The sequence below is a fragment of the Scylla paramamosain genome, chromosome 7 (genome assembly GCF_035594125.1).
Source record: "Scylla paramamosain isolate STU-SP2022 chromosome 7, ASM3559412v1, whole genome shotgun sequence".
Taxonomy (NCBI): domain Eukaryota; kingdom Metazoa; phylum Arthropoda; class Malacostraca; order Decapoda; family Portunidae; genus Scylla; species Scylla paramamosain.
Genome location: NC_087157.1, coordinates 7,461,330 through 7,485,000, shown reverse-complemented (window position 1 = coordinate 7,485,000; position 23,671 = coordinate 7,461,330). Strand labels below are relative to the sequence as shown.

General features: G+C 36.3%; 1 protein-coding gene across 5 annotated transcripts in view; it reads left to right on the top strand.

Moving 5' to 3' along the window:
- The window catches only part of LOC135101969 (probable ATP-dependent RNA helicase DDX46), a 23,959-nt gene extending 914 nt beyond the window's left edge, over positions 1-23,045 (top strand). Inside the window, exons 1-20 of one of the 5 annotated variants that reach the window (XM_064006487.1) lie at positions 329-408; positions 1,418-1,468; positions 1,743-2,112; positions 3,242-3,469; positions 3,692-3,803; positions 4,586-4,770; positions 5,152-5,264; positions 5,961-6,102; positions 7,834-8,014; positions 8,366-8,604; positions 8,860-8,979; positions 9,693-9,857; positions 10,760-10,965; positions 11,762-11,894; positions 14,846-15,088; positions 17,885-18,028; positions 19,503-19,727; positions 20,075-20,208; positions 20,680-20,767; positions 21,929-23,045. In XM_064006487.1, the coding sequence (XP_063862557.1) occupies positions 344-408; positions 1,418-1,468; positions 1,743-2,112; positions 3,242-3,469; positions 3,692-3,803; positions 4,586-4,770; positions 5,152-5,264; positions 5,961-6,102; positions 7,834-8,014; positions 8,366-8,604; positions 8,860-8,979; positions 9,693-9,857; positions 10,760-10,965; positions 11,762-11,894; positions 14,846-15,088; positions 17,885-18,028; positions 19,503-19,727; positions 20,075-20,208; positions 20,680-20,767; positions 21,929-22,102 (3,318 nt within the window). In that variant the 5' untranslated portion in view covers positions 329-343 and the 3' untranslated portion in view covers positions 22,103-23,045. Of the gene's footprint in view, positions 1-328; positions 409-1,417; positions 1,469-1,742; positions 2,122-3,241; positions 3,470-3,691; positions 3,804-4,585; positions 4,771-5,151; positions 5,265-5,960; positions 6,103-7,833; positions 8,015-8,365; positions 8,605-8,859; positions 8,980-9,692; positions 9,858-10,759; positions 10,966-11,761; positions 11,895-14,845; positions 15,089-17,884; positions 18,029-19,502; positions 19,728-20,074; positions 20,209-20,679; positions 20,768-21,928 lie in introns of those variants that run through there. The other 4 variants (XM_064006486.1, XM_064006489.1, XM_064006488.1 and 1 more) reach the window with 4 other exon arrangements.
- Positions 23,046-23,671: the final 626 nt, after the last annotated feature.

Below are 23,671 nucleotides of genomic sequence, written 5' to 3'. Positions count from 1 at the left end.
CTAACACTCAGTTATTTTTGAAAATTTATTTTTGGATATGTTATTGTTACGTTAGGTTAAATATGGTTAGGTTTAGTTGGGTTAGGTGTTAGGGCCCTCCAGACACCCTGACACACAAAGGTAACCGGGTGTGCTGAGAACTAGGCGTGCTTCTGCTCTCTAGTATGTGGCACACTGTTGCTACTGCCACTAGACTTGCCTGTATAAGTATAATGCTCATCACCACCATGTCCAGCACCTCGTCCTCATTTGTCTGATGTGCCACAGCCCTTTACTGTCCCACTTCATCCATGACCACTCACTGTGTCCTTCAGGGGGTTGGTGGTGCACAGGGGAGGTTTCCATGGGGGTGTTGAGAAGGGACAGCAACACAGGTCTGGCTGCTATGGTTACTGGAAGCAGAAAAGGGTAAGGAATCTGTAGAGGCCATGGAACCATGTCTTTCTTTGCTCTTCTTAAGGACATGACATGGTGTCATCCTGATTGTCTGTCTCCCTCTGTTATTTATTATTTGCTCTGATTGCCTTCCTTTTTCTTTTGTGCTATTCTATCCATCCCTAATGCTCCTAGGCCTGTTTTCATTAAAATATCACTAATAATTCATTCATGGATTAACTCTAACTTGTTAGTTGAATTAAGGGACACATAATTTAAATTGGAGGGTGGTAGGGAAGTGGGAAGATTTTCAGGGTAACTGGTGTAAAAGGTGTTTCAAAATAAAACTGTGATACATTAATAATGTACAGTAACCTACTAATATAATCCTGCTGTCAAGGTTGCCATGCCATAGCATGCTATGGGGATAAACATCTACTTCCTGCCACCAAATTACTCTTAACTTGAGTTCCCACCCACAATTTTCTCACTTCTTTTGCTTGGGAATTATCCCTTGCTTCTCATTATTTCTAAAGCTTTCTCATTCTTGTCTAGGTAACATTTAATTATAGAAAATTTATGTCTCTGATACCATGTAAGAATTTTGAGGATACCCAGCTTGGCCACAGTCCCCATATATTCCTTATAATTTTTGTGGACACTATACTGTAATAATATGTGGTAACTATAAGGCTTCAATAACCCTGAGTACTGTGCTGGTGTTGAAAGAACATTACATAAAGATGCAGTGCTAAGCTTTGTACATTATCACCTGAAAGCTATTTGGTCATAATATATATTATGCAGTCATGAGTGCCAATTGGTTAATAGTTAACCATTGGCAGTGCTCTCTCTCTCTCTCTCTCTCTCTCTCTCTCTCTCTCTCTCTCTCTCTCTCTCTCTCTCTCTCTCTCTCTCTCTCTCTCTCTCTCTCTCTCTCTCTCTCTCTCTCTCTCTCTCTCTCTCTCTCTCTTTGCATGTTTACATATACATTAAAAAATAAACATCTAAAGGTAAACATCACTTGATTTTTAATTTTCAGACGCAGGCGGTCCCGGTCCCGCTCCAGGAGCCCAGACCGGCGACGCTCCAGGTGAGTTCTACTTGCATTTGTATCTAGCCTGCTTGAGGTAGTGAATGTGGGTGGCAGAGCAGAAGAGTATGACCCAAGTATATCTTCCTTAATTGAAGATTAACTTTTTATGTTTAGTATATATTGGTTAATGGAAATTTTGGAAAAGGCCTTGTTGTAATGTAACACTTTTTGTGAATAACACCTTCATAATATAATCTTCAGCTTCAGACAATTGAATTTGTAAATATCATGTTTATATATAAGATGTTTATATGTAATTGTTATGTTACAGAGACAGAGATCGTGATCGTGGCAGGTCACGACGGTCTCGATCCAGAGACCGTGATCGTGACCGTCACAGATCACGCAGTAGAGACCGAAGGAGATCAAGATCTCGTGACAGGCGGTCTAGGTCAAGGTCACGGGACAGAGATCGAGACAGGGACAGGAAGAGGAGCAGGAGCAGGTCCAGGGACAGGGACAGAGACAGAAAGAGGAGCAGAAGCAGATCCAGGGACAGGGACAGGAAGAGGAATAAGAGGAGCCGCACTCATTCGCCTCCCAAGATCAAACTCCTTGTTGACCCTCCAAAGCCCCAAGAACCAGTGCCTGTAGAGCCCAAGGAAGAAGAGGAAGTGCCCTTGGATTTTGATCCATCAAAAGTAGATAAGGTTACTTTTCTATCTCCTCACTGTAACCTCACCTGCCTGGATATTTATGACAGGTCCAGAGCAGGGAAAAGCTTGCACCTATAGAGAATATAGCTGCTATCTTTAGCATGTTCCCCTTTTCTTTGTTAGATGATTGGTCACAGGTGTTTGGGAAATTGAACTAAGACAGATTTGTTGTGCAAACCTAAAACCTCATATCTAAATAGTTTGAAAACACACTGCAAACATAAAAATCTTGTCTTGATAAAAGGAAGTTTTCCCATATAGCTGTACAAGTGAACATTCTGAGTATATGATGCAGTATCAAGATTCCTGATATACTAAATGAAGGGGTTATGATGCATGCATGCCATCACTCTTCATGCAACAAGAAAAATGTATTTAAATAGAAAGCTTGATAAGTCATTTTTAGTTCTTGAGGCTTGTAAAGACCCCTTACTTAAAGCCTTAAATTGTAAGGAATTGTTTTTTGCTAGATTTTAACTTCTTTAAATTTGATAAATGAATGAAGAATCTTTCAATTCAGGACAGCTACATCTTACAGATGCAGGAATTAAAAGTTCTTCAAGTGATCAGTTGTTACTCCTTTGGTAAGATTTCTGGTAAAAAAATCCCACTGGGTTGTATGTGATGATAAAATGTGAAGTTTGCTGCATGCCAGCAATGATTACTGCATGAAAGCTAAAACCATGAAATGCATAATCACTGATGTGTATATTTAAATACTATATTGTAAATTTGGCAGCTCTTTAATTCCAAACTGTCAAATATTTTCTATATAACAAAATTTTTAAGTTTTATTAGAATGTGGTTGTGCATCATTTTATTGTTTTCTCTTTCCCTTTTTTAAGCATGTAGTGCCTGTGTATTTTGATCCCATCAAGTTCTGGAGCACTTTTATCTTTGGATATTTAAGATAATCCTAAATTGATGTCATAGGATTGACAATTGATGTCATGAATAATATTTACATTTCAGTACATTCACTTTCCAGTTTATATTTTGTGATATTATATGAGGCAGCATCATAGGAATTTGTAAGAGATCAGATAATGAATTGATAGAAATTTCAATATTGTTTGATTTTTTATGGTATTATTTGAACTTATTTACTATGCAGGAAGAGACAGAGAAACGTCTTGAAGCTGAAATGCAGAAGAGACGGGAGCGCATTGAGAAGTGGAGAGCAGAAAAGAAGAAAAGAGAGCTAGAGGCTGCCAAAAAGGAGGCTGAGAAGGGAACCTTGGGTGCTACTGTTCCGAAAGTGTCCCTGAAAGCATGGAGCCTTGAGGATGATGAAGAGGAAGAGGAGGGTGAAAATAAAGAAGGAAATGGAAATGTTGAGGAGGTGCTGCTCATTATGACTAGTTTGCTATGTAAAGAAAATATAAAAAACAGTGGAATTTCCCCTTTTCTTAAATAAACTCAAAATATTATTTTATATGTAGGAAAAGACAACCCATATCAATAAAAACAATTTAAAAATGAAAATGTAGCTGAGGATACTAAATTTAGATTTTCCTAAGAATTTTGATAATGTGTTTTGAATTGTTGTTTATTTGTGTTTCAGGAAGATGAAGTTGATCCACTTGATGCATTCATGTCTGGTATCCAAGAAGAGGTTCGCAAGATCAATCGTGTGGACATACGGGGAGGAGTCAAGAAAGGCACAAAAATCACTGGTAAGAGACAAGCCCAATACCATGTGTGTTGTGTTGTAAGCCATGCAGTGGTTTGTTAGTCATCTGGTATCTGATTTTATTCTGTATGCATGTTGAGGCTGAATGTATGCACATAGAGTCCAAGTGAACTTCTCTTTCTCCTAATACTATCTTTTATTTATTTATTTTTATTTATTTATTTATTTATTTTTTTGTAAATATTTTTCTTTTAATTATTTGATATCTTGCTTAGGATACATAATATATATATATATATATATATATATATATATATATATATATATATATATATATATATATATATATATATATATATATATATATATATATATATATATATATATATATATATATATATATATTTTTTTTTTTTTTTCTTTTTTTTGCATCTATCCTTACTGATGTGTATTTGACATAATTTTGTTTTCCTTTCTCCATAAAAACTAATGGTATATATTATAGATAGTCTTTTATTCATTTGGACAAAATATTGATTTATAATAATGAGTGAACATTTTTATTTACTGGACTTTACTTAATGCAGACTTCAGCCACTTACAAATTAGAGTGCAGTAAATAGAATTGAGATTAGCAAGTGGGAAACCTTAGAAATTGATCAAATATGAGCATATACTGACTACATGTACGAGTCAAGGTGTCTTATGAACCTGGAAAATAGAATGCTGACCTGAGAAGGCTTGGAGATGAGTGAAAGAAACGACTAGTTATTAGAAATTATATGTAAAAATGTATTAATCTTGGGCATTGCTTTTCTTTGACAGCTGGACCAGCAGAGCCTGGGGCTGTGAAGAAACCTGTCATCATCATGGGTGTGGCAAAGAAGGCAAATGCCAAAAAGAAAGGAGAATTGATGGAGCAGAACCAGGATGCTCTTGAGTATTCATCTGAGGAGGAGGGAGAGGACCTGAAGGACACCATGGCTAGCATTAATTCCAAGGGCAAGAAGGTACCGTATGTGTGTGTGTGTGTGTGTGTGTGTGTGTGTGTGTGTGTGTGTGTGTGTGTGTGTCTGTGTGTGTGTGTCTGAAAGAGAGTGAGAGATTGAGCTGCAGGTTATTCTTGTGGGTTTTCTTGGCTCTGCCTTGCCTAGCAGGTAAGTCACATGGACACAACCAAGCACTATCTAATCCACTGTGTTAATTTATCTCTCACATAACTGAATTCCTTTCTAGTCACAGTTCCCTTTATTTTAATTTTTGAAAATTTATTTATTTAATTTTGAAATTTAAATCAGCTCTTCAGTATAAGAAAGGTACTGTATGACATTATAAGTGAATTTTTAGCCATGAATCTGATCATAGCTTGTGTTTTGTTTCTCGTTTTACAGGAGCTTGGTAAAGTGGATCACACAGTCATTGAGTATGTACCATTCAGGAAGGATTTCTATGTGGAGGTGCCTGAGATTGCCAACATGACTAAGGAGGAAGTGGATAACTATAGGTAGGTGTGTGGACTTGTAATGCATCTGATCTGATGAATTGTTGGGGTAATGAAAGGCCATGGTGAAATGTAACATTTTCAGAGAACAAAGTTATGTCTGTCTATATGCAGAGTAATGTAAGAAGTGAAAATATTTCAACTGTGCTTCCATAACTAGCATGGTATGTAATCACTTACAGTAAAATCCCTTTCATCCGGCATTCGAGTATCCGGCAGCTTCAAGTATCCGGCACATTTTTTCCCGAGCCTTAAAATCAATAAAAAATCAACGTGTACTCATAAAATCGATTGAAATTCCCGCGCGAGGCATACTTTGTCCCCTCGCCACCAGAGCGCACTGCTTCGCACCACCTGCGGCCCACTGCACTGTGTTTACTTAGTGACTCAGTCCCACGTGTGCACTGTTTATCGCCTAATGCCTTCATCATGCCTAAAGTTGTAGAAAAGAGGAAGCATGTTGTGCTTACACTTAAGCAGCTGATCAGATCAGCTGCTGATTAAGATCAACTGATCTTTGTTATGGTAAGATGTGTGAGTGTAGGGTGGTGATTATGGACATAATTTCACTTCTATTCAAGTATCCGGCAATATTCAAGTATCCGGCATGTCGGCTGTCCCGTTGATGCCGGATAAGAGGGATTTTACTGTATTTATCTTTCTATTGAAATAGATATCTATATGAGACTTTTTTTTCAGAGCTGAGCTGGAGGGAATTAGGGTTAAAGGTCAAGGATGCCCTAAACCCATCAAGACTTGGGCTCAGTGTGGAGTCAGCAAAAGAATATTGGATGTTCTCAAAAAGAACAATTATGAGAAGCCAACACCCATCCAAGTGCAGGTGAGAAGCTGGTGTTGGAGGAGAATTAGTTGACTGAGCAGAGGAAGAAGTGCTATGATGGTTGGGAATTGGAAAAGAATGGAAGAACAGTGATAAACATAAGTTCATCAAATGTCAGAGGTGTAAACCTTAAAGAGAGACCAAAAATGAGATGAATGGAAAGTGCTAAGAGAATTTTACATACTAGACATATCCATAGGAATAGGAAGAATGAATAGTGAACAGTTGATGTATAAATGGAAAAAAAGCCTTGATGACCTCTGTGGGAGGTTACGTCGTATTTACTGTAATGATGTGATTGGATCACAGAAAATGGGATTGAGTCTGTAATGGTGCAGCATGGTAAACCAGTTTTACATATTGTTACTGACAGAGAGACTTGGGTATGCTGCACAGCTTACTCTCACTAAATGTGGTTAGTGTGAGTCACTTTTCTGTATTTTATGTTTCAGAGGCTTGGATGCTAGTATGTGATTGTGTTTTATTTAGGAATGCTTCTAGTCGTGTTTATGAGACTGATGGTGTGCCTGTGGATTTACACCTTCAATGTCGGTGTTGGTATATATATATATATATATATATATATATATATATATATATATATATATATATATATATATATATATATATATATATATATATATATATATATATATATATATATATCAGTGAATCCCCAATTTTTTTGTGGTTCAGTTATCACCAATTCACTTTTACAGTTTTTTTTTTCATTGGAACCTAACTATTTTTACAATGTGGGAAATCCCACTTTATTGTGAAAAAAATGGCTATTATATTTGATAAGATACAAGCTAAATTGTGGCATGGGTATTGAACACTCGTTTTATTTTACAAAACTTCGCAAATGACAACATATTTAAAAGTTATCGAATGTCTGCTTTATTTTACGAATATCCCAGGTCTTAAAACGTAGGAGAGTTGACTGACACACAGTCAGCCGCATGTTTCAGAGATGAATTTTGGCTGTGTAACAGCCAGTTAGTGATCTTGAGACAGTGCCCCCCCCCCCACCCTCTCTCTCTCTCTCTCTCTCTCTCTCTCTCTCTCTCTCTCTCTCTCTCTCTCTCTCTCTCTCTCTCTCTCTCTCTCTCTCTCTCTCTCTCTCTCTCTCTCTCTCTCTCTCTCTCTCTCTCTCTCTCTCTCTCTCTGTGTGTGTGTGTGTGTTAACTTATCTGAGAGAGAGAGAGAGAGAGAGAGAGAGAGAGAGAGAGAGAGAGAGAGAGAGAGAGAGAGAGAGAGAGAGCACTGCACTACTGGCCACTGTCAAGGTCACCCACTGACTCACACAGCCACAATTCATCTCTCTCTCTCTCTCTCCCTCTCTCTCTCCCTCTCCCTCCATACCTCCACATATATTTGTTATATTGAGCTTCACAGCTCCTTCATCTTTATTCATCTCATCCATCATCATTGAGTACCTTTACTGATTTTTCTTATTAATAGAGACAATAAATAGGCATTTTAGGGGGTAATGTCAATATAATGTGGATTTTAGCACTTCACTGGTGTCTTTAGAACATAACTCAGTAAAAAACTGGGGGTTCACTATATATATATATATATATATATATATATATATATATATATATATATATATATATATATATATATATATATATATATATATATATATATATATATATATATATATATATATAATCATAAAAGTAATTCTTATATTTTCATGAGATGTTTCTCTTCTCAAATCAGGCTATTCCTGCCATCATGAAGGGCAGAGATGTTATAGGCATCGCTAAGACAGGTTCTGGAAAGACCTTAGCTTTCTTGCTGCCAATGTTCCGGCACGTTGTAGACCAGCCACCCCTGGAAGACACGGATGGACCCATTGCTGTTATCATGACTCCTACAAGGGAACTGTGCATGCAGATTGGTAAGCTTTAATTGGATGTGTCATTGAGAGAGACACTGTGGAAGTAAATTCAAGACATGTAATTTTTTCATAAGCAAAGGAAATCTTTCCTTGAGAGAAAATCATTAAATTGCCATTGAATATGAATATATGTCTTATATTATATGCATTAATTTATTCAGTAACGAATGCATACACGTGTACCTCTTTTTGCATGGAGGTACTTAAAATTAATACCATGCTATTATGTACAGTAATTTAATTCAAAGTTAAACTTGGTTTTGCCCCTTTTTATATAAAATTCCATAACTATGCACTAAAAAGAAATAGACTACTGTCCAAATGCAACTCATGTGTATGGTTTTCCACCAGGTAAAGAATGCAAGAAGTTTGCAAAGAACAACTTGAGGGTGTGCTGTGTGTATGGTGGTACAGGAATATCTGAACAAATAGCTGAGCTAAAGCGAGGTGCTGAGATCATTGTGTGCACCCCAGGACGAATGATAGACATGTTGGCAGCCAATGGAGGAAGGGTAACCAACCTACGGAGAGTTACCTATGTTGTGCTGGATGAGGCCGACCGCATGTTTGACTTGGGCTTTGAACCTCAGGTTTGTATTCATATAATAAGCTGTCTATGCTGGCAATTTCTTTTATTGTTTATTTGTTTTTAGTAGTATTAAATGATAATGAGTATTGTGAAACTGGTAATATGCTTGGTGCAAGAGCAACTAGTGGGTGTCTTTGCTACTATTTTGCTGGTAGTTATGTTATGATGATATGTTTTTGATTAATATACTGTAACAAAAATATTGTTATGCATGTGTAAGCATATAAATGTCTTATTTAAACTTATTTTTCCACAGGTTATGAGGATAATTGACAATATCCAGCCATCTCGCCAAACTGTAATGTTCTCAGCAACATTCCCAAGGCAGGTAGAAGCTCTGGCGAAGAAAATTTTGACGAAACCGATTGAGATAACGGTAATTGTCCTTTGTAGTGATCCTTTATGAAGATGTATCAATTTCTCTTGAATTGTTAGTAATCTCCAGAAATATCAAATGTCATGAAGAATTCATCAAAACTTTATATACACGTGTTGGTGTTAATCTTTCATAGAACGGTAAAATCCCTTAAATTTTCAAGTTTTAGCATCCCATTGTTATCCCAATTTTGTCATTATAGGCAAACACACACACACACACACACACACAGGCTATTTTGGTGTATGAATAGTCTCAGTCTTACCTAAAGATTAGTTACTGTGAGCTCTGGCTTTATTGCAAGATCAGCAGATGACCATGGATGAATAGCACACACACACACACACACACACACACACACACACACACATTAATCTATGTGATGCCAGCCTTTCCATTCCATCTGTTTTGCTCTTCATCAGGCATAGAAATGGACTTATCCTTTTTTTGCCTCCTCTTTCTTTCTCCCTCTCTTGATTCCTTGAACATCTTTCATACAGTCTCCTGCTCTTTTGTAACAGTCCATAATGCTGTTGATTTGTTATACTAATACTCTTACAATTATATGAACTGAAGAAGTAAAAAACAAGATATTTACATTCTCATCATCATCCTTCATTCATGTAGCTGAGATGTCAAACATTAATGCCAACTTATTCAGTAGTTAATGTTTAATAGTAACCATGATGTGTGTATGCATATGTATTTTGCAGGTTGGTGGGCGGTCAGTGGTGTGCAAGGATGTGACACAGGAGGTGGTAATTCTTGACGAAGACCAGAAGTTCCTGAAGCTGTTGGAGGTCCTTGGCCAATTTTATGAGAGAGGACAGACTCTTGTATTTGTTGACAAGCAAGAGAATGCGGATTCTCTGTTTAGGGTGAGATGATCTCAGTTGGCTTTTTTTTATCTTTAATGATAAACAGGTGTTCATTCTGTTGAAATTATTCCTTATAGTTCAAAACAACAGCAGTAAGTACACCAAGTGTTGTATTGGGAGTTTTATCATGTTTTAACTTTGTTTTATGCCATGTTGTTCTGTTTCCTATCTTATGATTTTTTAAAAATATTTAAGCATGTGATGTCCTAAAATTTTCTAAGTATGCTTAATATGATCATTCTATTTTGTTCACCATGTAGGACATAGTGTTAACCTTCCAAAATTAAAGTTATTGTTGTGGACTGTCTAAACCAGGAAAGACTCGAACTGAATACACTACCTAACCTATCACACTATTTACATATCTCATCTGGAGGAGCACTAATGATTCTTAAAAGTTTCCGTCCAGCTGTGCTTAACAAACCTTTTTGGAGATATTACTTATAAAAATGTACTGTATAATCTCAAATTACAAAACCCTATGCTATAATTGTCTGGTTCATCAGCTTGCATTCATTTAGAATCCCTAATTGCAGTTGTTTAGTTTAATTTGGTAACTTGCTCGCAGTCATCAGTTTGTATTCTTAAATGTTACTTAGAGAAGTGAAAGACATAGCTTCCATTAATTTGATACCTCACACACAGGGCAACTGATGACAGTCATTGGAGTTATTAAGCAATGGTAAGTTGGCTGTCTCATTAATGCCAGGAAAATCTGCATTACAAATGCTAACCTCAGCCAGTAAAATTACAAGAGTCCCTTTATGTTGTAATTTTCCTTATCCTAGTCTACGGTGTCTCCCATCACTAACAGTTATAGCAATATCAGGTTGAATTTGTTAAGTCTGGGTGATACTGTAACTGATAGGGGCATGAAATATGTCAGAAGCTTCATTTTTCAGGATCTGTTAAGCCACTCTTACCGGGCGCTGGTTCTTCATGGGGGTGTGGACCAGATAGACCGTGACAGTACCATCCTGGACTTCAAGGCTGGTCGAGTGCCCATACTGGTAGCTACGTCAGTAGCAGCTCGAGGTCTCGATGTGAAGCAGTTGATTTTAGTTGTCAACTTTGATGCTCCCAATCACTATGAGGACTATGTGCATCGGTAAGCTGTTAAGATAAATTAATTGTTGATTCATAACTTGATGACATTGATTATTTATGTCCTGTCCATATTATGACCTTATTATTATAGTTTTGAAAGGCAGATTTCATATTTGCGTGGGGTCAGGCTCTGTTATGTGTTGGTAGCTTGCATAGTTGCAAAGCTATTTGCAATTTACTAAGTCTCATGAATACCTCTTCCATTATTTTTTACATTTATTCTGTAATATCCTACTATTTACTTGTAAATGTTCTAAGTTCTTTTGTTCAGTCATTCCCATCTTTTTCTTCCAACATTGCCAAACCAACACAATCCACCTTGCCAAACCAACACAGTTCACCTGTTCTCATTACTCATGTAATGGTTGCATTCCCAAGTCTGTACCTTAATCAGATCTCTCTGAGTAGCACTGCACATCTGTCTCCATGTTCATAATGTCATTTTGGATTAACATTTTTACACCAGAAATCCTGTGGCAGTGTACACAAGCATAGGAAAACTCATCAGGATAACTCATCATGCCAGATATGGAGACATGCTACTTGACTCAACACTAATTTTTTTTTCCATTGCATTCATACATACATTATAAAAGTGTCTTACATAGTTCCTCCTGTCTTCCTTTCCATTATCTTTCATACAGGTCTATTAGTAACAGGTTTTTGAAGTATCTCTTTGTTAACTTGTGGGTGTGAACTCCAAAAATATGCCATATTTCACTATTTGTTGGGATCCTTCTTGCCATCTATGTTTTGTACTCAAGCTCTGAATGCACCAGGAATTAATTACTTTCCAGGTGTGGACGTACAGGTCGTGCAGGCAACAAAGGCTGGGCTTACACCTTCCTAACCCCAGACCAGCCCCGCTATGCTGCTGAAATTGTCCGAGCTTTGGAGATTTCTGAAAATCCCATTCCACCAGACTTGCAGGTACTTCAATTTATTTTGTAATTAATTTGTGATTAGAAGTAATTTCAAGGGATGGGAAAGTCTTTCTGTTGTTGGGATATCATTATTTATTGATGTTGGACTGAGGGCCTGGTTGATTTTATGGTTTCCTTAAAGTTGAACAGTTCTTATTAAAGATATTATGACATAAAAGTGATCATGTTTTGTACTAGTGAATAATATTTATGGTGAGAGAAATACATTTGCTTATTATTCAGCATCTCTATATTCTCAAAAATGAAAGGCTAAAATCTATTGTTCTTGAATATCTTAAGCATGTATATACCCATCTTATTCAACAGTTTATTTCTACACTAAAGGTGAAAAATATTTTTAATTTAAGACTTTTGTAATGTATTCTATTTGCTGTTAGATGTAATTTTTTTTTAAGCTAATTGTATCACAAAATTGTATTAGCTTTCACATTTATTTCTGGTATATTTTAAAATCAATATATTGAGTTATATTGAAACTTATAAAATGTACAAATACAGTTCTACCGTGTATTTTGTGGTTCTAATTATCAAATTTGGTGAAATAACATTGCATCACAAACACTTCTGTTTAGGCAAGATGCAAACTTGAACTCTTCTCTTTAAAATATTTATGTTTTGACAAAGGTATTTCTTTAAACAAAGATCCAAATATTTAACCATAATTAAAGTTAAGGCTATTGGTTAAAGATTGTTAAACTCTTGTGGAATGTAGCTCTTAGATATAAGGACATCTACTTATTAGGAATTATATTCCAATCTATTGAAGTGTTGATAAGGTGGCAAAATAGATTAGCAGGTTGGTCTGTGTATTTTGGTAGTTTTGAGGTGTATACACTTTAATGAGTTCATCATATCTTCATGTCTCTTAGCCTGTCTAAAGTCAGTGCCACTTGGTGTGGTTGCGGTGAGTCACATGCCACAAAACTGCACACCTATGTATCCACCACAGAAATGCCACATGGAAAAAATCACTACTGTATGACAACACTGGAATTCTCTTCTGATGCTTTGATTGACAGCAACAGTCAGTTTTTATTACACTTGCTTGGAAAACATGTATTCTCCTATCAAGTGCCTTGTCCCTTAACCTGTCTGCAGCTGTAATTGCACCCACATATTTCCATGTGCACATTTCCCCTGATGTCTGAGACATGCACAAGTGAGGCTTATATAGTGAGAGAGATTAAGTGCTGCAAATTAAGGCCCAATACTAAGGAATTATAACAGCAAACTAGAATAAATCCATTTTCAATATTTCGCCTGGTCTCCAAATTTATGGCTTCCGTAGAGCATGACACCCTGCCACAAATATGGACATCCAGGAGAAGCAAGAGGTTCTGTTTCTTTAGCTGTCTTGCTGTAATGGTGAGATTTTCTTCCAACAAGTGCCCTATGTGAGCCAAAAATTCTTATCACTTATCTTGGGACACCATACCCGCCATGTTTGTGGCAAGGTATCTCATGCTCTACAGAGGCTGTAAACTTAAAGACCAGGTGGGTTATTGTAAATGGATTTATTCCAGTTTGCTGTTGTGTTTTCTTTGTAACTGGCCTTAATTTGTAGCACTCAATCACTGTCACTATATTAGCCATACCTGTGCATATCTTAGACATCAGGGAAAGTGTGCACATGGAAATATGGAAGCGTAATTCACAGCTGCAGAGGGGGTAAGGGCAAAGGTGCTTGATAAGAAAATACACGTTTCCAAGCAAGCATAATAAAAACTGACCGTTGAATACAATCGTAGCACTGGGGGAGAACTCTAGTGTTGCCATATAGCAGTGATTTTTTCCCACAGGTGTTTTCTGTGGTGGATATAGTGGCAAAATAATAGGTGTGCAGTTTTGTGGCATGTGACTTGTTGCAATCACATCATGTGGCAGTACCTAACTATTTCTTTGATACCTCATTCCTTCTGAGAGCATATTAAAGGGGATGGTCACGGCTAGCTTTCCTGATCTAAACATTACTTCTTGCTTGTTGAGGTGCTTGTTCTTTTACATATTTATTCCTTTACCTTATCCTTCCACCTTCTGAAAGGTTGTCTTCTCCTATTAGGAATTTCAGTTTCACTCATGTACACTTTCTTGACAAATTCTTTTCTCTTTGTCCTTTTGATGTGGTCATACCACCTCAGTGTGTTTCTTTTCACCCATTTCATTACTCCTAATTTCATTTTGTGACTCCTCTGTGTCTTAATGTGTTTTGATAATTGTTCTGGGATGTAATTCTTAACAATCAACTATTTTTACATTCTGCATTCAAATCATAGACATCAGTCCTTACATAAAGTAAGCAGTCTTTTTTTTTATTAATTTATTTTTTATTCATTTCAGTAATTTTTTTCACTTATTTATTCATTTATTTATTTATTTATTTATTTATTTATTTATTTATTTACTTATCTATTTTATATTTTGCCACCCCATACTTTTGCACCACTCCAAAAATCTTTGGTCTAGACTCTAGATAAATGTCCAGTTTTAGCTTTCTGTGAAAATTCATCATATGATCTGTGTAATTTGTATTGCTTTTTCATTGTGTTCAATGAGTTTTTAGGTGTTACAACCGGGTATATTATCATTTACAAACATTTCTTCATTTCACTCAATAGTGATGTGATAACAGAGTTATCCAGGGCTTAATGTTGGGTTTACAAGGATTTTATGGTTGGAACAATCTTATTAGATAAAAATTGTGTATGATTAAAATTATTGTAATTTGCAATTATATCATCAAATTTGTGAAACAAATTTCAGTCAAAATACATCTGCAGCTTTATTATCTGCTCACTTTTTCAAACTTGAAAACAATTTTTTTTTTCGGAAGGTCTAGCAAGTTTGTAAAGGGAAAACAGTATATTTAATAGTGGTATTGAGATATATATCCTATGGTTTAGTTTAAATGTGGTGACATGTATATTTGCTTCTTTGCAGAAACTTTATGATGAATATAAACAAAAGTTGGAAGGAGAAGGCAAGAAGATTAAAACTGGTGGTGGTTTCCATGGTAAAGGTTTTAAATTTGATGAATCTGAAGCTAATTTTGCATCAGAAAAGAAGAAATTTGAGAAGGCTGCTCTTGGTTTGGCTGACTCTGATGATGAAGACATTGAACATGACATTGATCAACAGATTGAAAGCATGTTGAACACGAAGAGGACAGTCAAAGAAATCAAGGTACTGTACAAAAAAGTAAAGGTTTATAGAATTGGAGTGTAGGTAAATATAGTTGATACAGAATGTAAGTTGGGTGTTGTTTTTAGAAGGAAATAGATTGGTTAAATACTGCTTCTTAAAATGAAAAAAGTAAAAGCTAAGGATGAATTTTGGGCATTCATGGATTTAGAGAAAGCATGTGACAAAACTGGTAGGGAAGACTTGTGCATCTGTCTATCTATAAATCTCTATCTTTCTAATGCCTTACTCTCTCTAGGAGCATCCTCCAAAGGGATGGCCATAGCAGAAGAGACTCCTTTCTTGCTTCTTGAAACGCTCAGCTTCTACTAACATCTCTTTCACCTTTGTGTACTGTTGTTTTGGCATTGCATGGTCAGTAGGTTGTTAACAGGAATGAAAAATGTTTTACAGGAATATAAAAAGCATGATAAAATGGAGGGTAATGAGAGTGAGTGTTTTTCTGCTTCAGTAGAGCATTACCCTGAATGTGTGATGATTTTGTGGTTATTTAATATTTACATGGATGATGTAAGGGGTGACAATTTATGAATGTCGGCAGAGGTTGAGTCTGGTGAATGTTGTTGGGAGAGTGGAATGTGGAGTTTTTTTTTTTGCAAATGGTTTTGTGTTTGGTGTATTAAGATGAGAGAATGAGAGAGCAAAAAAAAAAAAAATAAATAAATGAATAAATAAAAATAAATAAAAAATAAATAAATAAATAAAATAAATAAATAAAAATAATAAATAATAAAAAAAAAATAAAAAAATAAAAGGTGGGATGTGAAAGGAAAAATACAAGTGTACTCATATGCATTAAAAACATTGAAACTATGTCCCATATTCAGAAATACTTTGTTTTCTAATCACAACTATTTTCAAAGGCCATAGAGAAGATTAGCTGGGGTCTCAGAACTGTTTCTCCTGCTAATAATGTAGGAATTTCATTATTCTGTCACTAGAACTCATAAAAAAATCACCTATAAAAACCCACATGATTTCAACTAGAGCTTTTTGAATCTAGTGGAAATGTGGTGTAAAGCTGTTTCAGAATATGGTTCTACATACCTCCAGAATGTTTAATTCTCAGTCTTCTTTTGTGAACAATGCAGTGTTTTCATAGTGATATTATCTACGGATTTTTATAATTTACTTCAGGTAATCATTTTGCCTTATAATGAGTTCACAAAATAGTTGTGAGATTGTTCTATAGGTTTTGTAATGTTGGCTACACACAGTGCCCTCTCCAGCTTCTCACTTGCTCTCTTCCAAAGGCATAGCACATAGCAGTGTTGAAAATACTGAAAAATGTTTATGTATGAGTATTCTGGCTGCATGGCTTAGAACAGTGTGAGTGTGTGTTTTTTTCTCACATCTGGCTTGATGCAATGGTGTACTGTATGCTAGTATTGTATGAGTGTGTGTGTGTGTGTTTTGTCCTCACATCCAGCATGGTGCAATGGTACAATGGAGTTGCAACATGATTTGGTGCTGTGTAGCAGATGAAATCAGAGAGATAAAAGAGAAAGTATAGGGAGATATAAGGACTGGATTGTGCAAGAATGGGTTAAGAAAAGACTTGTTATGAATATTATCTTGAAGGAAAGAACATGTATTCAAGTAGATAGATGGATGGATATACAGTGACTTTGAAATCTATTAATCTTTTTCAAGGGATGTTGACATTTATCCATTGAATTATTCAAATGATGTATTCATATTTTTTATTAACTTTGATCTAATTAATATATGTAATGCAGTAAACTTCATTAGAGATGATCCTGCTGCTGAAAATTTTTTAGAAAGGAAACCTTATTGCTGGTGTCAAATCAGGGGCAGAGGTATAGCATGTATAATGTTGCAGAGGATATTTGAGTTGTATATTTGCTGCATTCAGGGGAAGACTTGAAACATGAAATTTCTTGGACTTATGTGGTGCTGAGGTTACAAGGTTTTCATGTAGTTGGGATGCTTGGCAGTGTGGCATGGTGGAAGTCATACCAAATGAGGTGATGTGGCCTTGTTAGGAAAGACAAAGAACTTGCTGCTCAACTAGGTTTTCTTCTTTGATTCCCTTTCTGCAGGAAGTAGCTGTTCCTTGGAGCAAGGGTAGAAGGCACTGATGGTAGGTGTACCAGCAAGGAGAGGAGTTGAGGTCTTTGTAAAGTAGTGGCAAAATGGCAAGGAAAACAGCTTTGATGCCTTGTATGTGGATATGGTTTAACATTAGTAGCAGCAATATATAGGTAGACTGTGACTGGCAAGGTTCATTTCCCAGCACAACCAGTCAGAGGAAGTGACTAAAATTAATTTGCACTAAGTTGGATCCAAGTTTAATGGGTGACCATGACCTTCCATGGCAGGCATGCAGCAGAAGGAACACCACAATATGTGCAATGTAAAACAGTTTGATTAGTAGACACATCAGGTAGTTGGTAGAGGTGTGAATTACTTGGCTGGTATGCTTCACATATCTTTTTTCCACTATTCATCCACCTAGGAGGTGTGAAGTATTATGGTGTTCCCTTTTACCTCAAGCTTACCACTACAGCAGGTTACCCTTTTAATTCTTACACATTGCAACACATTTTAAGTCACCACCTCTGATTGGTCATGGCAGGGAAATAGTCTCGCCAATCTACGTCTTGCCGCTGTCAAGGTTAAGCCATACACACACAGAGTCCATAAATAAGCAGTGCCCTAGCCACATGCGACAACTTTGTGGACTCAATACCACTAAGGCCTCCTCTCATCTCATTACCTGTACTGCCACCACCACACCTTTTACTCTTCCCCCAGGGAATGGCTAACTCCTCTAGAAGGGAAAACAATGAAGGAGGGCTCCTGCTTCAGCAACAAGTTCTTTCAGCCTTACACCCACTAATATGGCCACTTCAGCTCAACCCCATGTTGCTGTTCCCCACACCAGCATGTGCCTACCCCGTGAGTCCAACACCACGCCTTCCTACTCTGCGTGGCTTTCCTCGCCATTACACCATCAAGCAGTCTAACAATATTGCCACAGTCCAACACCACCTATTTTGAACACTGTGGCTCTCCACCATTTTAGGACTTTTGAGTACATAATGGTTGACAGCACAGAATGTGTGGACTGCTAGTACTGAATGTGGCTTGCAAGTAGTGTGCTAACATGATGGGGATAATGAGTAGATCAGTGTGAAAAGCAGAAAATGTGAAACTTGGTACCTCTTCTCCTTTAGTTACCTTAGCATATCAGTTGATTTTACTGGAGGATTCTGGTGCTGTGAGGTTATACTACCCAAATTCTAAGTGTAGCCTGTGGGAAGTAGTGTGATTGGTTTCCTGTTCAAGCAGGGTTGCATCAGGAACATTTGTATGGATGATGTAAGGGAAGTAAATGTGAAAAAGTTCTGTTGAAGTATTATAAGTTGCATGAATGCTGGTATTAGAGTGGAATCTGAATTAGTTGCTGTTTGCTTGTAATACTGTAGTGGTGGCTAATACATAATTCAAGACACCTGGTAAAAGAGTTTGAAAGGGGAAAAAATATGGTGAATGAGAGTATAAGTTAAATAATTCAGTGTAGCAGGAAGACTGATGGTATGATAATGAATTTAGCTTCAAGTGGAAATTTGCTTGAGAAGGTAGACTGTGTCAAGTATTTAGAATCACATATTGCTGTATATGGAAGAATTCATGTAGAGATAAAATTTACTATGAGGATGTTGGAAAGAATGAAAAGAGTTTTTAGGTATAAATCACTTGGAATTAATGCAAAGATGTTATATGAGGTAGTTAAGGTAGTAGTGCTACTGCCTACATTGTATGAAATATAGATTTAGATAAATGTTTGAGTAGCATGTACAAAGTAACACTTATAAGTCAAGTGAGGAAGTATAAAGAGGAATTAATGTAAGAAAATTAACAGACTGAATAGAACAGGGTGTGTTACAATGGTCTGGGATTGCAGACGATGCAAGAAAAATGATTAATGAAAAAAACAACTGGATTTGATGTGAGGTGAAAGGTAAAGAAAACTCCCAAAAGGGAACATATAGGCAATATTAAAAGAGTAGTAGATACAAGAGTAAAGGAAAGTGGTTGCATGTAATGGGGATGCATGGAAAGCAATTGTGAATGCATGATTGGAAACATAACTTTGAAGATATCAGCAGTGGATCTGTCTGTATAGCAGGGGTAAACCACCACAGATGTTAGGTACTGCAGTGAAAACTGGTGAATTTGTTGTGTAATTTCCCATAACACAGTGAAGTTTGGTAAGGATCTGAATTTTTTCTCTTAGACTAGATGCTAGAATATGAGAGGATATCTGGAAACATATGTATGTAAACTACTTGCTTTGACTACCCATTTTAATAGGAATATGAGCCCAGTATATAGATAGACCGTTATTTGAAAATTTGTTTTCTTTCAGGCACCAGAGGTGTCTTCATCCTCTGATGGTTTAGCTGGCATGCCATTTGGTGGTCCCTCTGCTTCTGATAAGTTAGAATTAGCACGCAAACTGGCACAACGCATCAACCTTCAGCACAACATTGGCAAGGAGGCTAAGGGTGCCAGTCAGCAGGCAGCAGAGTTTATTCTTAAGGGTGGTGCAGCCATGCAACCCACTATATCTGCCAAGACAGTAGCAGAGCAGGTACTGTATATTGTGTTTCACCTTTTTCAGGCTAAAATCATTTTAACTAATATGATGGGATGTTTTATTAAACTTGGAATATGATCAATCTTCCAGTATTTTAGGACATACAATAAAATCATGTCACAATCTGAGTCTTATCCATCTAATATTAAGTCACTATATACCCAACAACACTACTAAACTTGAACTGCTTGACTTCAGGAAAGAGGAAAGATTCTGTGTCCCTTTCTAAGTTTCTTTAATTTTGCATCATCCATTTCAAACCTGTAAATATGAGAATGCTTAATTTCTCTTTGTGGAATGGTTATACTAATCAAAATTTTTTCCAATCTCTTGTTTTTCAGATGGCACAGAAATTAAACAACAAGCTGAATTACCAGCCACGTGATGACCAGGAGGAGGAAGAAGAAACCACAGAGGAAACTCACCATAAGTATGAAGAAGAACTTGAAATTAATGATTTCCCACAACAGGCCAGGTAAATAATGATAATTGTTACATCATCCTCTATTTTCATGATCCTTCTGATTTGGGATTTTCTCCTATCTTTGTTTCAAATGATGTGGATACCATATTTTCTAAACTATGTTATCCATAGTATGAACTGTACAGGTATTCCACAGCATATTTTTATCACTATAATGGAATTTTCATGCACATGGCACATTTGTTATCTAAACTCGTACATATATTGCCTAATTTGTATATCTATCTTAATCTACTCTTTCATAAACAATGTCTTCCTTCTGGTATTTCACTCTGTTATGGGTTGGTGTGATACTAGGATTGATGATCTGATTTAATCTTTTAAATCTTGTTTTATATGCATGGCAATATGCCAGATATTTTCCATGCCCAATAAGTAATATGTAAGAAAGAGTTACATACTCACAGTTATATGTATTTATACAAGTTTGGCACTTGAGTGAAGAAGCAACTATTTCCTCAGGTGGCGAGTTACCAGCAAAGAAGCACTGGCACAGATTTCTGAATATTCAGAAGCTGGGATTACTGTCAGAGGAACGTTTTGCCCCGCAGTAAGTAGCTACATAAACATATGTTGTAAATTACAACTGAAAATATTTTAGTACATGAGGCTTGCTGTTTGATAAGGACCAAAATATCAGAGATGCCTTTCCTTTTCAAGGGGTATGTAATTCAGATGTATAGAATGTGGAGATATCTTTATTAGTTTCCATATTATGAGTTGAAGGGAAGGTGAACCAAATGAATGCCATGTGTTTTGCTCACAAGGCACAAACCCTTTAGGTACAGAGGCACACACTTGCTGATTGGTTAGTGTGTGTCTTATTGTCGAAGATATTTCAGTTAAAGGATACATAACATTCTGAAACAGTTTGTTGCCTGATTTTGCTCCTAACCATAGTAAGTAAACTTATCAGTAAGAAAAAAATAAAGTTTCTTTTCATTTTTAAGATATAAAAAAATTGTAGGGAAAAGTTGAAATTTCTGGCAAAATCTGCATTTTAGATGGGATATTTTCTTTCTATTTTATCATAAAAAAACTTGTAATGAATTAAGGCATTAAGGAAAAGTATATATAATTTTATCTATAGCATACTATGCAGCACCCTGCATAAGTCTGAGTCATATATTCTTTAACAATTATCCTCTGGATAGCATGCACTGTATATGGATTTTTTCTCATGCATTTTAAAAACTGATTAATGTGTATAACATGAATCACCTTTCTCATTTTCACATATCCACTGATAAACTGAAGCTATGATACCTAGTGCTCTGTCAGCTCCAGAAAAATATGGAGGGATGCTAAGTAATTCTTGTGCAGTAAAAAAAAAAAAAAAAAAAAAAAAAAAGTAATTGTGTGTAGGAGTGTAAGAGCTAGGCTGCTTACTGTGCCCAGATACTAAGTGTTGAACCATTAGATATTTAATTTTCTTTGTGTACATTTTATCACTATTCAAACTAAATTACCTATATGTACATTCACTTCTTTTCAAAATGCAAGCATTAATATTCTCTCTCTCTCTCTCTCTCTCTCTCTCTCTCTCTCTCTCTCTCTCTCTCTCTCTCTCTCTCTCTCTCTCTCTCTCTCTCTCTCTCTCTCTCTCTCTCTCTCTCTCTCTCTCTCTCTCTCTCTCTCTCTCTCTCTCTCTCTCTCTCTCTCTCTCTCTCTCTCTCTCTCTCTCTCTCTCTCTCTCTCTCTCTCTCTCCAGGGCAAGAATCCACCAGAAGGTGAACGCAAGCTGTTCTTGGCTATTGAATCTACATCTGAATTAGCAGTATCCAAAGCCAAAGCTGAGATCATCCGGCTGATACGGGAAGAACTTGTTAAGCTACGAACCAGTGCTGGACCTGCCAAGGCTCAGGGCCGGTATAAGGTTCTTTAAAGCAAAGGGCTAGAGTATTTAAGGCACCTAATTTTTTCTTGGCACTGATGGAATGTGCAAAATGTTTTATAACTTAAGTATTTTTGGCAGATGCACCTGTGGAAGATCTTTTCATCTCAGGCATCCTGTTGTACCTTGCTACTCTACATATCCTGGGTTGGCAGTTACTAGAAGGGAGTGTCAATATGAGTTTTTTTCCTTCTGAAACTATATTATTATATTGGTGACTCTAATTTTAGAAATTGTTTAGTACTTAAAAAAAGGGGGGCTTCTTATTTGTCATTTCTCTAAAAAGTGAATGAAAAAGGCTATAATTAAGTTGGCTGAATTAGGTCTGGAGGTGTCCTGATACTCTTTGGATAATTAAAAAAACAGAATAAGGCAGAATAAAGTAATTAGGTGTTGAATTTTAAGTGAAAGGGATAAAAATTGAGATGTTTCCATTATTTAGGTGGGTAGAATAAGGGTGAGAATAAGTAAAAAGTCTTGTGCTATAAAGTCATGGGGAGAGCAGAAGCATGCAGTGAACAAGTTCAGAGGAGTAGTAACCATGAAAATAATGGTAAACAGCAGTATGAGATTTAGCACAGTACTACAGTGAAAGACTGAAAGACTGTTAGAGGAAAGGAATTGGTGAGATAAAATGTTAATTTTTTCAGTAAAAGACAACCTGAGCATTTTGTATTTAGAAGATAATTGATTGTCACTGACAAGAGGATAATTGTTGTGAAGGTCATGTGAAATGGATTGGTTAAGGAATTAAGTTTTTGAGACATAAAACAGTGCATGTCTTATCATGCCCCCATCAAAAAATTATAGAAAGATTAAAAGTTAGGCACTCTCTGAATTTTCTCTGAATTTTTTACCTTTTTAAAATTTTTATTTTGATATTTGTTCTAATCATGTAAATGATATGTTTCTAAATATACAGATATGAAAAGTCTTTTTTGATATTTTAAATCTGTGGTGAATTCCAAAATAAAGACTCATGAGTGCTTGAGATGGCAATGTAACTTGATAGTACAATGAATCAAATAGGTAATTTACATCCATAAACAGAGATTAACCAACTGCAGCATGACTACCTCAGAATTCATGCCTGTGCCAGAGTGGTGGAGGTAGAGATATAAGTTATGTTAAATCTTGTAACCACTCTGGCATATTATGGTAAACAAGTTTTTGGTAGCTTAAGGCAGGTCTTTTTTTTTACTCAGAATGGTCAATATTTCATATAGTGGGAGAACTTTGTGCATTTCTTCATTACCAGGGAAATTTATGGTCCAGGATTATGACAGTGAAGTTGAACCTGTTTCTGTTTGCATCTTCAGTTTTACATTTTAGTTTTGAGCTAGGAATGAAACTGCCTTTTGAAGGATGAGTGTTACAGTTAGCGAATGCTGATCTTGCATCGTGGCAGCACACACTGCTTTGGGAGCGTGTTTTACTTAAGGCTTCTGAGCAAGCATAAAAAAATGGGCTGGGATAAATTGACTTACTGGCATCTCAAGTGCATTTCTTCTCACCAGTATTAAGCAAGTTATCAGTGTCAGTGTTAATTGTATCTTTGAT